Below are 14,230 nucleotides of genomic sequence, written 5' to 3'. Positions count from 1 at the left end.
GTTCGAAATTACAATCATCCAGCAATAACCATGTTAACTTGAGGAGTGTGTGTGTGTGTGTGTGTGTGTGTGTGTGTGTGTGTGTGTGTGTGTGTGTGTGTGTGTGTCCTCATGAGTTTGAGTGATCACAAAATAAATGATGTTAGTGAAAGATGAGTGATTACTGGTTACAAGTCAGTGGAATGAATGTGTTCCTTTTTCTGCACAGAATGTGACCGAGTACCACGCAGCGATCGATGGCGCCAGCCAAAAGCTGACTGAGAAGACGCAGCGTCTCTCGCTGGCTGACAGAGATCTGGTTCAGAGGGCCGACGAGCATGCTGAGGAGCTGGAGAGACAGGCCAATGAACTGGAGGAGTGAGACTTACAAACACATTATCGAGCCCATGCACATCAGCAAAAATAAACAACACAGGCACATTGGTCACTCTCTCAAAATGTATTGAATATCCCTCTCAATATTTCTTCACCCTGTTTGCAACCCTTGTTACCCTAACTTTAAAAATCATACTTAAAACAGGAGAATTGATGTATTTAAAGGGAGCAGCAGCAGGTTAATAAACATGTGGTGCACTAGTCTGTATTTCTGCAGATGGCGTATGTAAGAATGTATGTATGACTAAAAATAAACTTCACTAATGGAGCTCTATAGCACAAAGGAGAAAGATATCAAGCTTTGGATTCAAAAAGCACAGTATTTGTTTGTGGGACACATTAACAGAAAAGCAAAACAAGGAAATATAGATATTCCCATCCATATTCTATAAAAGCTGTTTAGTTATTTATGTGCTAGTCTTGATCAAAGAATTATTGAGCCAGTGAGCCAACAACTACAATACCAATACCCTAAACAGAAGTAGCTCCATGGACTTTGTTACAATTTTGCTTGTCTTCCTGTTAGATCTCAAAAATGATAGAAATCAAAAATAGAGTGTATCTGCTATTTTTTATTTGACTGAAAAAACTACTTTTTAAATATTGAAAGAAAACTTGATGGCAGCAGAAAATGCTGAAACACACTGGTATGACTTCATCAGTTTGTAATGCATAGTGAGCAAGCAAACATGCACACACTCAACTCTGCACAGGTGGAATGATAATTCTCTGTGGTGTTGTTTCTATGAGCAGCCGATTTAAGGGAATTATTTTGATTCATTGTCATAATTTTCTCTAATTCAATTAGTGCATTTTAATGTGATGATCACGGGCACTGGGAATATTTGATCATGTATGTGCAATTTAGACACATGGAATCAGATGGTTAATTATTATTGTCCTGTCTCCTCCAGGGATCTGAGAGCGAGCGATGCCAACGGCTTTGTACAGAGAGCCATCAGTGCTGCCAACGTCTACAACAACATTGTGAAATACATTGACGATGCAAATATCACCTCACTCACCACCTTCAACTTATCCCAAAGAGCTGAAGATGTAGGTTACATCATAGTGCATAAATATAATGTATTATAATATAATATATATAACATAAATCTGCTGTAATATAAAATTGATACCATAATTGTGTGTTCTGTGTTTAAGGTTGTCGCAGGGATCAACACTCAGCTTGGACTCCTTGTAACACAGAGCGACAATGTTTTCAAGGAATCTGTGTCATTACACTCTGAACAATTTGGTATGGTATTGTTCTCTTCACGGATATAATTACAGCCGAAGTCCCAGTCGGATGTCATTAACAATTCTTTTTCTTTATCAGAGGTTGAAACTGAGGTGATTGACAAACTAAAATACATTGAGGAGACCAAAGAGACCATGGATAAAAACACCCAAAAACTTGCAGACATAGTGCAGGATATCAGTGGAATTCAGAGAGGTAAGATAATTGTGTTGACTGCATGTCCTGTTCAAACACTGGGTTTTAAAGGGTATCAAGCCGGTGGGAAAGAGTTGCCAGCTATCGCCTGGGAGTCTGGGGGCATGCCCAAAAATGACAGAAAGCTGAAACAGGAAACTATAGTGTAGCTGCTGTTTCAGCTTTCACATGAATAACACTTAAATTATTTGGATGGAAAGCCACCATGTTTACATTTTATGTAGATGTTATAATGACAACCGATGGATATAAGAAATAGGGCCTCTTTCATATTGTCAGAGCATCATCCATGGAGCTCAGTTCTGCACACTGGAATGATAACCCACTCATCAACTACACAAATTTACGCTCTTTTATCCACTGCGTCCGTTTCCAGACGGAACACCACAGCGTCTGGAGTTCACCCTGGAGGTGGTCGAGGGGACGCTCAACCACTCAGCAGAGGTCCTTCAAACCATCACGCCCATAAGCAGCAAGGTTGAGGAATGGGCCAAAAACATGAGAAACAATGAATACTCTACAGCTGCTTATGAAGCGGCCGTTTCCTCTGCCGGAGAAACTGGTATTAGACTCAGGGCAACACATGTATCTTTAATGTTTCAATGATTCTCAGCAGGCAATTAGAATTAAACCGTTCATGAATAACATCATGTGTGAACCCTGCTAACCGTTCAATTGATTTCTTAGTTTCTTAGTTTACAAATCATGGTGAAATGTTTTTTTCTGTTGAACCTGCTTTGCAGTGGAGAACCTGAATGTCCTCGTTCCCGAGCTGCTGAACAAACTGAAGGTGGTTGAGGAGAAGAAGCCTGTCAACAACGTGACCACCAACATCCTGAGGATCAGAGAGCTCATAGCCCAGGCCAGGAGCGTGGCCAAGAAAGTGAGTGAAAACATGGTTCAAGTGCAGTAGATCTAGGAGACGCATGCTGAATTCTAGCCCAAGAAGAACACAGCAGCAGTGTAGACTTGTCGTCAAGAGATAGACGTGTATATGATTTATTTATCTATTACTTTTAGAGTGAAAAGTTTGCATACTTCTTTTCAAAACCTTTTTTTCTGTACACCTCATGTTTGTATCTGTTGCATTATTTCTTACACAATCATAAACTTATTTAAAATTCAAACCTGTTATTCATAGCAAGATGCTTGTAGCTATGTAATTTGAATGGCAAAACAATGTATCATACAGTATTGCGCTCACCACTGGTCTCTGTGGTTTGATTTCAATCCCAGGTCCAGGTGTCCATGAAGTTCAACGGCCAGTCCTCGGTGGAGGTCCACCCTCACAGTAACCTGGAAGAACTGAAGACAGTGACGACAATTAGCTTGTACATGAGAGTGGACCCTGACAAGGATCCCATTGAGGACCGTTTCATCCTTTACCTGGGAGACAGAAATGTAAGGAGAGATTTAGCTGCTCCTTCGTTGATTCACAATGCGTTGAGGGAACCAACTGCTTAATGTAGTGGCTGGGTATGTGACCCATGGCCGTTGCTAAAACTTCGCAGACCAGCACACGGTGGCTGAGGTCAATGATGACGTGCAGGGAGCAGCTTGTGGATATGAATAGTTTGTTGTGATCGTGGGAGCAGGAATAACAGCCTTTGAAATTGCACAGTTGCCCCATTCAAAAGGTCTCCAAGAGACGCCTGCGACAATGCTGCATGTGAGTAGCTTCAAAGTTAGAGTTCATTTACATAAATACCGTTAGCCCGCCCACCGGGGGGCACAGAAAGAGAGCAGCTACACAATGTGAGGCCTCTGTGTTCTGTTGAACATTTTACCTTGGTGGTTTCACTGCGACTAAACTGTACTGCATGCAGTAGTGTTGGTATTAGGATTCGGCCTGTATTCCAGGTTAAACCAAGGTTTCCCTGGAGGAGAATCGTGTTATAAAGCAGTGGTGAGTGGTAATAAAATGTACTGGGGGGGGGGGGGGGGGGGGGGGGGGATAAACTGAAGCCAGGCTAACCAAAAACAACACAATATGCCAATCCTGTAGGCTTTATCGAGCTGCTGAGCAATGCAAAGCCTGCCGCAAAAATGTTGCCCCATTGTGTTTAAATGACTGCGGCAACTTTCACACCGTTTACATTTTTGAGATGTATTTAGGTCTCGCACCCCAGTCGCTGTCCACAGGACACTTTGAAACAGCAAACAGGGGAAGCAATAAATGTTATTACTTACACCACCTCCAGTTAGTCAACTCGGTTTCTAATAACAAGAGCGGGATCACCCACGTGTGTAAGCTCGTCCTCATCACTTCCCGGCTGCTGAATCTGTAAATAGGGTCTGTCGGGACCAAGCTCCTTTATCCTCAGATCCCGTGGTTGCCCAAACTTTAAAACCTCCCATTCACTACCATTTGGCCGACGCCCCACACCCAGGAGTATATGTATTTAGACAGAAATCAACCAGATATAAATTGAAAACAACTTATATTGAATACTCACAGGCACTTATGGTCTACCAGGAGTATTGTATGAGTTAATTATTATTATTATATAAATTATTATGTTCAACATTTTCATACGGGCTTTTTTGTCTCAGGATGTTTGAGGGGGCGGCACCGCATATTAACCAGCTGCCAAAGGCCCTGCTGGGAAAACTCACTCTGTTGTTTTCTGATGATTATGTCCTCAGGGTACGAAAGACTACATGGGTCTGGCTATCAAGAACGACAACCTGGTGTACGTGTACAACCTCGGGGGGGAGGATGTTGAGATCCCGCTGAGTTCAAAGCCTGTCAGCCAATGGCCTGCAGTCTTCAACTACATCAAAGTAGAGAGGTAAGATGTGTAAATGGGCCCTGGAGACATCAACTTTGGACAAGAAGCACTTGTACAAACAGATCTGTTCAAGTGGCACACACAAGTGATTTGGCTTTTATGTCAGATTCCCCATTGTCATCAGACTGAAGCTGAAATTTAAAGATGTTACTGCAAACAAACAAATTTATAATGAAGAAAAAACACTTTTGGATACCCTGTAGATTCACTGGCCACTAGCAGCAATGCAATATCTTGTTTAAGCAATACCATCAATCAATCTAATTTTATTTGTATAGCCCATATTCACTAATTGCAATTTGTCTCATAGGGCTTTCAATACCTAATATTTTACAAAATACTTTAAGTTGACAGTGTGTGCAAACACTTTCAGCACATGCTGTCGAAGCAGCTCACATCTCATTTTTTTTGTTGACAAGACAAACAGTGAAGAATAAGATGATTGCTTGCAAGCAGAGGTTGTGTCTGAAATCCCTCCTCATTTATAACCCCACGATATCAATAAATAGATAAAAATCAACTCAATAGTTTGCTCAACAGTGAAAACTAATATTTGATACTGCATCACGGGATTGTTAGCAGAAATTAGTGTACAACACATGGACTGCAGACAAAAAGACCTCAGAGATACTTACAGTAGGTGAAGTTGCCTTCAGTGAAAAGTTAGGAGAATGGATTATTCTAGTGATACAATCAAATCTCAATTTGGCAACATTCAAACAAACCAATTATAATATGACATATAACATCAAAACTGTACTCTATCTTACTTGGAGGTTGCAAGTTCGAAAAAGAGAGATCCATGGTACACAAATCAAGCTCATCATCCCACATGTCTCTTAGAGCTAGATGGTATTAAAATGACTTTTGTGTCTTTGTGATTTCTGTCTGAAGGTTGGGCAGACATGGAAAAGTCTTCCTGACCGTCCCCAGTCAGAGCTCCACAGACGAGCAGAAGTTCATCCAGAAAGGCGAGGCTCCAGGCACAGACTCACTGTTTGACATTGACCCCAAGGACATAGTGTTCTTTGTTGGTGGTGTCCCACCAGATGTCAGGGTAATATATTTCAAAAATGTCCTAAATACAAATAAATATCTATTTAATAAGCAGTATTTTTTACATGGGATTGTGTTGTGTAATTGTTTTCAACCTAGCTTCCTCCTCCTCTGAGTCTCGCTCCTTTTGTGGGCTGCATCGAGTTGGCCTCGCTCAACAATGACGTGATCAGTCTGTACAATTTCAAGGAGACTCACAAAATTGATGTGTCGACATCATCGCCATGCCCCAGGTACACTTTTACATGTCTGGATTAGCTCATCTACATTCCACATTCTCTGTTCTCTCAAAACACAATCCACAGAGCAGAATAAAGAGTATCTGCCTGTGGCTCACACAGTCAAAATGAACACGCTAAAATCAGTCAGTAGGAGAATTTGGCTCCAGTTTGTTGTGCTGTTGAGTTGTATTTTTTCATTTAGTTAGGTGTTCCTATCATTTTTAAAAAATGCAATACAGCTCAACATCTCGCTTGTATTAGTTTTAGTTGGGTGTACCTAATTTACTGACGACTGAGTGAATGTGCACCATGTTAACACAACCACTTTAAGTAGATTTTGACTCTGGGCCTAAACATTCGTTTTGTGTTGACGTTGGTATTGTTCTTTGGTGGTTCTCATGTTTCTCTCAGGTACAAGTTGGCATTCTCACAGAGTCGCATCGCCAGCTATCTCTTTGATGGAACAGGCTACGCTCTCATCAACAACATTGAGAGGAGGAGCAAATTTGGTGTTGTCACCAGATTTGATATCGCAGTACGAACAGTTGCAAACAATGGCGTCCTTTTTGTCATGGTCAATGGGGTAAGTCCAAAGATTGTCGTCCTCAACAAGTGACATATTGAAATATATTTTAAGACAGGAACTTGCCCTATACAGCAATTTGTATGGTATTATATAACATTTCTTTCACATACCCGTGACGGTTGAAGTAGTAGTGCAGAAACACATTTAATCATAAACTGCAATAAAATATTATGCATTTTATTTTCTCTTTTGCAGGACAAATTCTTCCTTTTAGAATTGAAGAATGGCTTTTTGCGACTAATGTATGACTTTGGCTTCAGCGATGGGCCGAGGCTTTTGGACAATAATTTACCAAAACTGCAAATAAATGACGCACGATACCATGAGGTACATTTCACATTTGTAATTTAGTTGGCTGAACATGTATGAATTATGTTTTGCTATAACTGTTCGTGTTGGGGTTTGTGCACAGTTGTCAGTCATCTACCATCAGTCAAAGAAGGTGATCCTACTAGTGGACAAAAGCCATGTTAAATCTATGGAGAATCCAAAAACCACACTGCCCTTCTCAGATATATACATCGGTGGGGCTCCGTCAAGTGTCCTCAAATCCAGGTGAGTAAAAATATAATAGCATTAAAGAGAAACTGATTTGATTTCTGAAAGTCTGAAGATAAGTCATGTTTCTACCGCAGTAATTACTCCCCTTGTCTAACTCTAGTTATGCCTCCAGCTACAGCTGTGGCTGGAGTTTCAGTTTCTTTGTACTTGTGTTCAGACTTCCCTTCCATTCTCTTGAACATATATCTCAGAAATGCTTTGAGAGAGCATATTCATATTTGGCCCAACTTTTATTTTCAACTTAAGGATGATTGCATTTTGGTGGTCCAAGGTCAATGTCTCAATGACCACACAAAACACAATATTTGTTATGACAAAGGTCAAATATTCAGCTGCAACATTCAACTTTACCACTAGAGGTCATTACATTCTGCACACTGTACCTTTAACTTAGTAGCTGCTAACTTTGTCTGTCTGTGGCCTCATTTCTGTTCCATGATCTTTTCGCAAATACAGTTTTGTTATTGAACAATGTCATAACTACGGAACAGGCAGACATCCTCATGATGGTGACAATACTGTATGTGTGTCATCCCAGGCCAGAGCTGTCTGCTGTAGTCAGCCTTAAAGGCTGTGTGAAAGGTTTCCAGTTCCAGAAAAAAGACTTCAACCTACTCGAGGAGCCTGGCACCATTGGCATCAGCAGTGGCTGCCCTGAGGAGTCCTTTGTAAGTGCTCCCTCACATTCCCTTCTCACTTTGTCACTGATGATGCACTGTTAATGTCCCTTTTGAATCGGTACCTCATAGATCAACACACATCTGCACATACACTTTGTTGCCCTACAGCTTTTGTATGAGTTTTGTCAAATCCTATCCGTAGGCTGCATGGTGAGTGAAAGCTTTGGGGTGATGAAAGTGAGTTTTTTTTTTTTTTTTTATCATGATAGATGTCCCATAAGGCCTATTTCACTGGAGAGAGCTACCTGGGATCCACAGGAAAGATTTCACCCTGCGACAGCTTTGAGGGAGGACTCAACTTCAGAACACTTCAGCCCAGCGGTCTTCTGTTCTACCACAGTGAAGGGGTACACACAAATCCATGTTTGTATTGCAAATCTGTTAGTTAGGTGTCAGTTTAATTTCTGAGAACCAACAGAAACAATTACAAAGAATGCTGTAATGGAGAACAGGACTTTTTTTATAAGACCTTCTTGTGCTGCTGAATGACAAATATACTCCATAGTACCTATATAGCTTATAACAAATTATATTGGGTAATTATATTTTCTCCTTCTACAGTCTGATGAGTTCAGCATCTCCCTGGAGAACGGAGCAGTGGTGATGAACACCAGAGGCACAAGAGTCAAATCACACAAGAAACAATACAGTGATGGAAGGACACACTTCTTAGTGGCCTCAGTGAACAATCAGAAGTAAGTGTTTGACTGAGCAGCTGCAGAATCCCGCAGCAGCTGTTCCACCCCCTCTTTATCTTGTTTCCACATTAATATATGATGTCATCACACGCACATTTATTTATTGTCCTGTATTAATTGTTTTATTTTTCCTGTGTTGTTCCGTCAATGTTTCATTTATAGTATCATTTTTGTGGCATGGACATTTTCTTATTAATTTAATTGCTCAATTGCTTAACTATCTTTCATGCGATCATTGAAACTCTCAGATCTAGATAAGCAAGTGCATGGTGTCTAGTTTCATACCAACCCTACTGGTGTGTAGGTAAGATCACATTGACATTAACAATGGATGTGGTGCAACCCATGAGTATTGTGTAATGGTTACTGACTCCCCAGTGGTTTTTCTCTAGTTTAAATATGCTGCATTAAAAAAAGATGCTAGGTAAACAGATGGTAGGAAAAGTGGGTTCACACTTAAGCAGGTAGTTAGAAAATTCAGTGAATTGATGACAACACTAAGTGTCAGAACCAAATTTGTTAACTGGTTGAACTGTTCACTGTAGGTATTCTCTGTTGGTGGATGACAAAGACAAACAGGAGAAGAAACGTCCATCGTCAGCCACAAGACCCTCATCGGGCTCTGCTGTAAAGTCCTTCTACTACGGAGGGTCTCCAAGCAGCAGCTTCAAGAACTTCACAGGCTGCATCAGTTATGCCTACATCAACAGGTAAATCACTACAGCTTTGTTTGAGGAGGTCACTCTCAAATAAAGTAGGTTAAGGACAGGGTGTTAGTTGCTATGAAGACATGATAGCATATTGAGAGCATCTATAACTTTTACATGGCACTCTTGTACTCACATGCTCACCCTCCTTCTGTTTGTGTTTCTGTAGACAAGACCGGGACATTGAGCCTGAGGACTTCCAGCGGTACACAGAGAAGGTGCAGACCTCCCTGCAGGACTGTCCAATCCAGCGCCCCCCTGCTGCTCTGCTGTCAAGGCACAGGGAGAACATCTCCAGAGCCAAATATGGCCAGTCGCAGAAGGTATGAGTGAAAGATTGCCTTCCATTAAGGATTGCTTTTTGAGGTTGCATGCTTTTCATTTGGTTGTAAATATTTGAGTCACAGTGACATTCAATAAACACTCTTAAAGGTTACCAGCGACAAGTCCAGCCTCCCTCTAGGCCTGATGGAACTGAAGAGTGATGACCAGGAGCCTTCTGAGCTAAACATTGAGCCCTGCTACCTCTCCTCAAGTCCCAAAGCATCTCAGCAAGCCTTCCACTACGGGGGCATCGCCAACAGCAGACAGCACTACACAGATCTCCCAGACTCCATTTCAGAGAGGTACATCTAGCAGAACTATAAGTAACCTCAAGGTCAAATTATTTTAAAAACCTCCCTTTCACAGAGTCTTTGAAGGATTCCTTTATGGCAGCACGAATGACTACATACACCTTTCACCTTCCAGGTCCCACTTCTCCTTGTCCCTGAAGACTTACTCATCCTTTGGGCTCATCTTTTATGTATCTGATGTCCAAGAGGACAATTTCATGGCTCTCTTCTTGGCCCAAGGGAAGCTGGTATACACCTTCAATGTAGCAGAGCAGAGAGTCAAAATCAAGAGTGTGGAGAAATACAATGATGGTGCATGGCACAATGTAAGTTTATAAATATATTCCATGTATCAGTATTGAATGTATGGTTGTGTAAGTGCGTGTTTAGCATTGTGGCGAGATTAGCAGTGACAACCTTCTGTTTTCTCCCAATGAAGGTTATTTTTATCCGTGATGGGAGAATGGGGCGTTTAATACTTGATGGGCTCACAGTAATGGAGGACAGAGTACAGGAAAGCAACATCTCCTGGCATGTCAACAGTCCCCTCTATGTCGGTGGAGTTCCTCCTGGGAGAGCTCTAAAGAATGTTCAGGTATGGGTCAAAACTGATTTGGTTTGAAGTTTTACACTTAAAAACATACACAGCAGGATTACTTGAACCACGTGAATATTATATCAAATATCTGTAATTATTAGCCCTTTGGCATCTGCTGGAAAACACATGATCATGTAACTCTGCTGTTCACACTGACAGAAGGAAACCACCACTGCCACACTTTCCCCTCAGAATTCAGCATCCTGATTTTCAAAGCTGCATGAATACAACTGTCAGATTATCACTTCATAAAAAAATGCAGGGATTTTTTTTCCACTTTCTCTAACATGACAAGGAAGGGTTTTAACCTTGGCGAAGGGACATGTATGTACTCTTCAAGCACCCCTCTAGTAAGGGGGTTATGTTTTCATCACCGTTTTTTTGTCTGTTTGTTTATCAGCATCATTACGCAAAAACTACTCAACTTTATGAATTTTGGTGGAAGGTCGTAGCTATGGCAAAGGAAGAACCCATTCAATTTTGAGTGGGTCCATATAAATGGACAAATCCAAGATTCATTTTTTTCATTTTCTTAACATTGCAAGAAAGAAAGTTAGCCTTGTTCTTTCCAAGCACTCTACCAGTTGTTTATGACTTCAACTTTTCCTTTGTAAGAAAAAGAACGGGATAGATCTTCTTTCTATTTACACATGATGTCACATGTATTTCTACACTGCCCTATTCTTTTTGTTTATACCTCTGATGTAAGTTTCCCTGCACTTCTCTTTAGACAAACTCTGCATACAGCTTCACTGGCTGTTTGAAGAACCTTCAGCTGGATGGACACTGGCTGTCCTCTGTGACAGAGACGTTTGGGGTCACTCCTTGCTTTGACGGTCTCTCTGAGGCAGGAACATACTTCTCAAAGGAAGGAGGATACATTGTGCTAGGTACATTTGTAGTAGGCAAAGGCTTGTTAATCCTCAAACTTCAGTCAGAGAGGAATTGAGTACTACTTTTAAATCCCTTACATTTGCATTTTGCTTTTTTTTACAGTCTCACAGAGAGTAACACTAAATTACTTTTGGCAGCATACAAATCAGAGGAACTTAGGATTGGAGCTGCGTCTTTTGAATTTGTCAAGTAACTTCACATAATAATAAGGATAATAATTACAATTATAACATTATTTTTATTAGTTATTTATAACTTTTCAATACCAGTAACAAGGTGTTTTACAACAAAACATATGAGTCACATAAACCTAACTGAGAGATAATAAGAGAAACAAATACTATTTTATAAAGATGTGTCTTAAGAAGTGATGTGTAACTGATTCTGCTAGTCTAAACTTTTCTGGCAGATTGTTCAAAAGCATAGGGGCTCTCACGGCAAAGGCTCTGTCTTTTCAGCCGAGAGTTTGGACTGGTTAGCAACACCATAGAATCTCAGACTGCATCCTGCCTTTCAGGGAGATAAAGTCTGAAATATAGGGAGAGGTCTGCCCATGCCTGACTTTAAATGTGATTAAAATAATGTTTAAATCAATCCTACAATAAACATGCTAGATACTAAAGCAGGGATGATATGTTAAAATATTTGGGGACTGTATTAGAAGCAGAGCGGCAGCATTCTGGGTACAGCGCAGAGAAACATGGCTGATAAATGCAGCAAAAAGGTGCTTTCCAGAATGGATGAAGTACCATGAGCTCACTTCATCTTGCTCTGTCTGCTTCCCTCTCTCAGATGAATCTTTTAACCTGGGGCTGAAGTTTGAGCTGGTGATGGAAGTGCGCCCCCGTGTGGCATCTGGGGTGCTAATGCATTTGTTCACAGCCGATGGCTTTGTTACCATGTACGCTCATCAAGGAGATGTAAGTTTATACGGTTATACAGTTATACAGAAAACTGCACACACTGGTCAGGTTAAGTTGAACAAAATGAAATATCATTTTTTTTCGAAAGCATGAGCACCATTTTCATGTTTTTCCAGGTTGTTGTTCTTGTAAACGATGGAACCCATGAGTTCTTCACAAAGGTGTCTCCAAGACAGGGTCTGTGTGCTGGCAACTGGCACCGAATTACAGGTGAGAATTTTCTTCCAAACACAAATAAAATTAAAATGAATTCTTATACTGAACTATAGCGTTTTTAAAGTTTGTTTGAGGGCACTTAGCTTGTCACTGTCACTTGCTGGTGCTTTTTGCAGAATTAATACTTTATTGTGATTAATTTAAGTATTCATGTGATTACTGTGTTCAAAACACAAATTTGTTGTAGGTGTGATAATACAATTAAATCATATACAGTGTGGAAGAATAAAAATTCCTTCAAGTCCAAATCCTGTGGCTGGTTCAGATTAGTTTTATTCGCTGCACAGTGAAGACAGGCATCACATCAAGGCAATATAATTCTGTCTGACGGTCAACATTTAGCGATGGAAATAATTTGAAATATTTTCTTCTACAATAGAAAGTAATTTGACAGAAAGAATATAGCAGTATGTGTGTCCATTTTATGCCACTTTTATGCTGCTTTATATTTTTCCATCTTCTCTTCTGCATTTCAGAAGAAAACTATTGCACATTTTGCTCATTGACTTTGTATACACAGCTGTAGTGTGGTGGAATTTCCTCTTCATAAAGAGCAAAGTCAGCACTGGTCTTTAAAATCAATCCAGCATCTGCAGATGGACTCACAACATAGTCAAATACATGAGAGTTGCAAATGTGTGCACTGTGAGACATTGCTAACCCCAACCCTTTCTATTAGTAGTCAACAGGAAGTCACAGTGCTTTGGTTTCAAAGCTAATCTTTACCAGAGATTAGAGATTCTGAGGAGATTTTTGACTAAACTATTGCACCTGTCCTGAATGATCTCAGTGATCCGAGATGCCAATGTTGTCCAGCTGGATGTGGACTCTGAGATCAACCACGTGGTGGGACCCCTCAATGCCAGCTCCGCAGATACTAGAAAGCCAGTGTTCATAGGTGGAGCTCCAGGTGAGTAAAGAGCATGACTTCTTCTGATTTCTACTTTCTCATTTGTAATCTCGCTGACACTCTCCCTCCTTTCAGATCTGTTCCTTCCAGAGAGCCTTCCCACCAGACAGCCCTACATCGGCTGTATGAGGAACCTGACCATCAATAACAGCCCAGTGAGCTTGAGCAAAGCCGCCGTGGTCAGTGGAGCCGTCAGCGTGGGAACCTGCCCAGCAGCATAACAAATAACATTGTCAAGGCCATCACTATCCAGTAGAGCACTGACCAAACACATTAAACACGTCTCTTTCTGTTAAACATTACCATTAAGACAAGTATTGTCATTGTTTTCATACTGTCAGATTTTTGTCTTTGTTTCTGTCTTGAATTTGTTTATACAGGGAATTGTCCCACACATGACCAAATCATCCACATGTAATCATGGAAGAACAACATCCATAAATCTGTCATTAGTAAGATCAGAACCTTCCTGAGGGATCTACAGTGTGTCCATAATTGAGACTTTTATTGTTTTTACAGTTTGAAAGACACATTCGATGATATTTTATGGTCCACGACCCAACTTTATAATTTTACTGGCTTATTTTTATACAAGCTCAAAACCTTCTAATTTTTTTGTTTTATCTCTGATTAATAAATAATTTGTAACATCCAAGCCTGGGCTTCTTCCCTGTTTATTTTTATAGTATTGTAAAGTAAGTCTGCTATTTTAACAGCCCTCATGAACACTTATCTTGTGTAGTTAAACGTAGTAGTGAATAAGTATCTAAGCTCATCCATTAAACAGTTTATAACTGTTGTATTAAAATTGTAATACAAAACTAGACATTTTTAAAAAATATATATATTTCACTGCCATTTTAAATGTCAGGAATATGATAAACATCTTTATTATTAGATTAGTGACAATATTAACATAGAAATTGTCTGTAATAATGTATAA

The 14,230-nt window shown here is 40.3% G+C and overlaps 1 protein-coding gene across 1 annotated transcript in view; it reads left to right on the top strand.

Moving 5' to 3' along the window:
- The window catches only part of lama4 (laminin, alpha 4), a 29,897-nt gene extending 15,955 nt beyond the window's left edge, over positions 1–13,942 (top strand). Inside the window, exons 15-40 of the mRNA XM_069515085.1 lie at positions 209–357; positions 1,290–1,431; positions 1,540–1,633; positions 1,715–1,831; positions 2,208–2,393; positions 2,575–2,714; positions 3,068–3,232; positions 4,478–4,623; positions 5,518–5,680; positions 5,779–5,912; positions 6,312–6,483; positions 6,682–6,813; positions 6,899–7,041; positions 7,586–7,715; positions 7,937–8,074; positions 8,289–8,422; positions 8,971–9,135; positions 9,302–9,455; positions 9,565–9,758; positions 9,883–10,072; positions 10,186–10,341; positions 11,075–11,234; positions 12,031–12,158; positions 12,278–12,371; positions 13,168–13,287; positions 13,363–13,942. Coding sequence (XP_069371186.1) covers positions 209–357; positions 1,290–1,431; positions 1,540–1,633; positions 1,715–1,831; positions 2,208–2,393; positions 2,575–2,714; positions 3,068–3,232; positions 4,478–4,623; positions 5,518–5,680; positions 5,779–5,912; positions 6,312–6,483; positions 6,682–6,813; positions 6,899–7,041; positions 7,586–7,715; positions 7,937–8,074; positions 8,289–8,422; positions 8,971–9,135; positions 9,302–9,455; positions 9,565–9,758; positions 9,883–10,072; positions 10,186–10,341; positions 11,075–11,234; positions 12,031–12,158; positions 12,278–12,371; positions 13,168–13,287; positions 13,363–13,508 — 3,792 coding nt within the window. The 3' untranslated portion in view covers positions 13,509–13,942. The remainder of the gene's footprint in view (positions 1–208; positions 358–1,289; positions 1,432–1,539; positions 1,634–1,714; positions 1,832–2,207; positions 2,394–2,574; positions 2,715–3,067; positions 3,233–4,477; positions 4,624–5,517; positions 5,681–5,778; positions 5,913–6,311; positions 6,484–6,681; positions 6,814–6,898; positions 7,042–7,585; positions 7,716–7,936; positions 8,075–8,288; positions 8,423–8,970; positions 9,136–9,301; positions 9,456–9,564; positions 9,759–9,882; positions 10,073–10,185; positions 10,342–11,074; positions 11,235–12,030; positions 12,159–12,277; positions 12,372–13,167; positions 13,288–13,362) is intronic.
- The last annotated feature ends 288 nt before the right edge of the window (positions 13,943–14,230 follow it).

The sequence above is a fragment of the Paralichthys olivaceus genome, chromosome 19 (assembly GCF_024713975.1).
Source record: "Paralichthys olivaceus isolate ysfri-2021 chromosome 19, ASM2471397v2, whole genome shotgun sequence".
In the NCBI taxonomy this organism is placed as follows: domain Eukaryota; kingdom Metazoa; phylum Chordata; class Actinopteri; order Pleuronectiformes; family Paralichthyidae; genus Paralichthys; species Paralichthys olivaceus.
The sequence above is the reverse complement of the archived record's forward strand: the minus strand, read 5'-3'. Positions and strand labels throughout refer to the sequence as shown.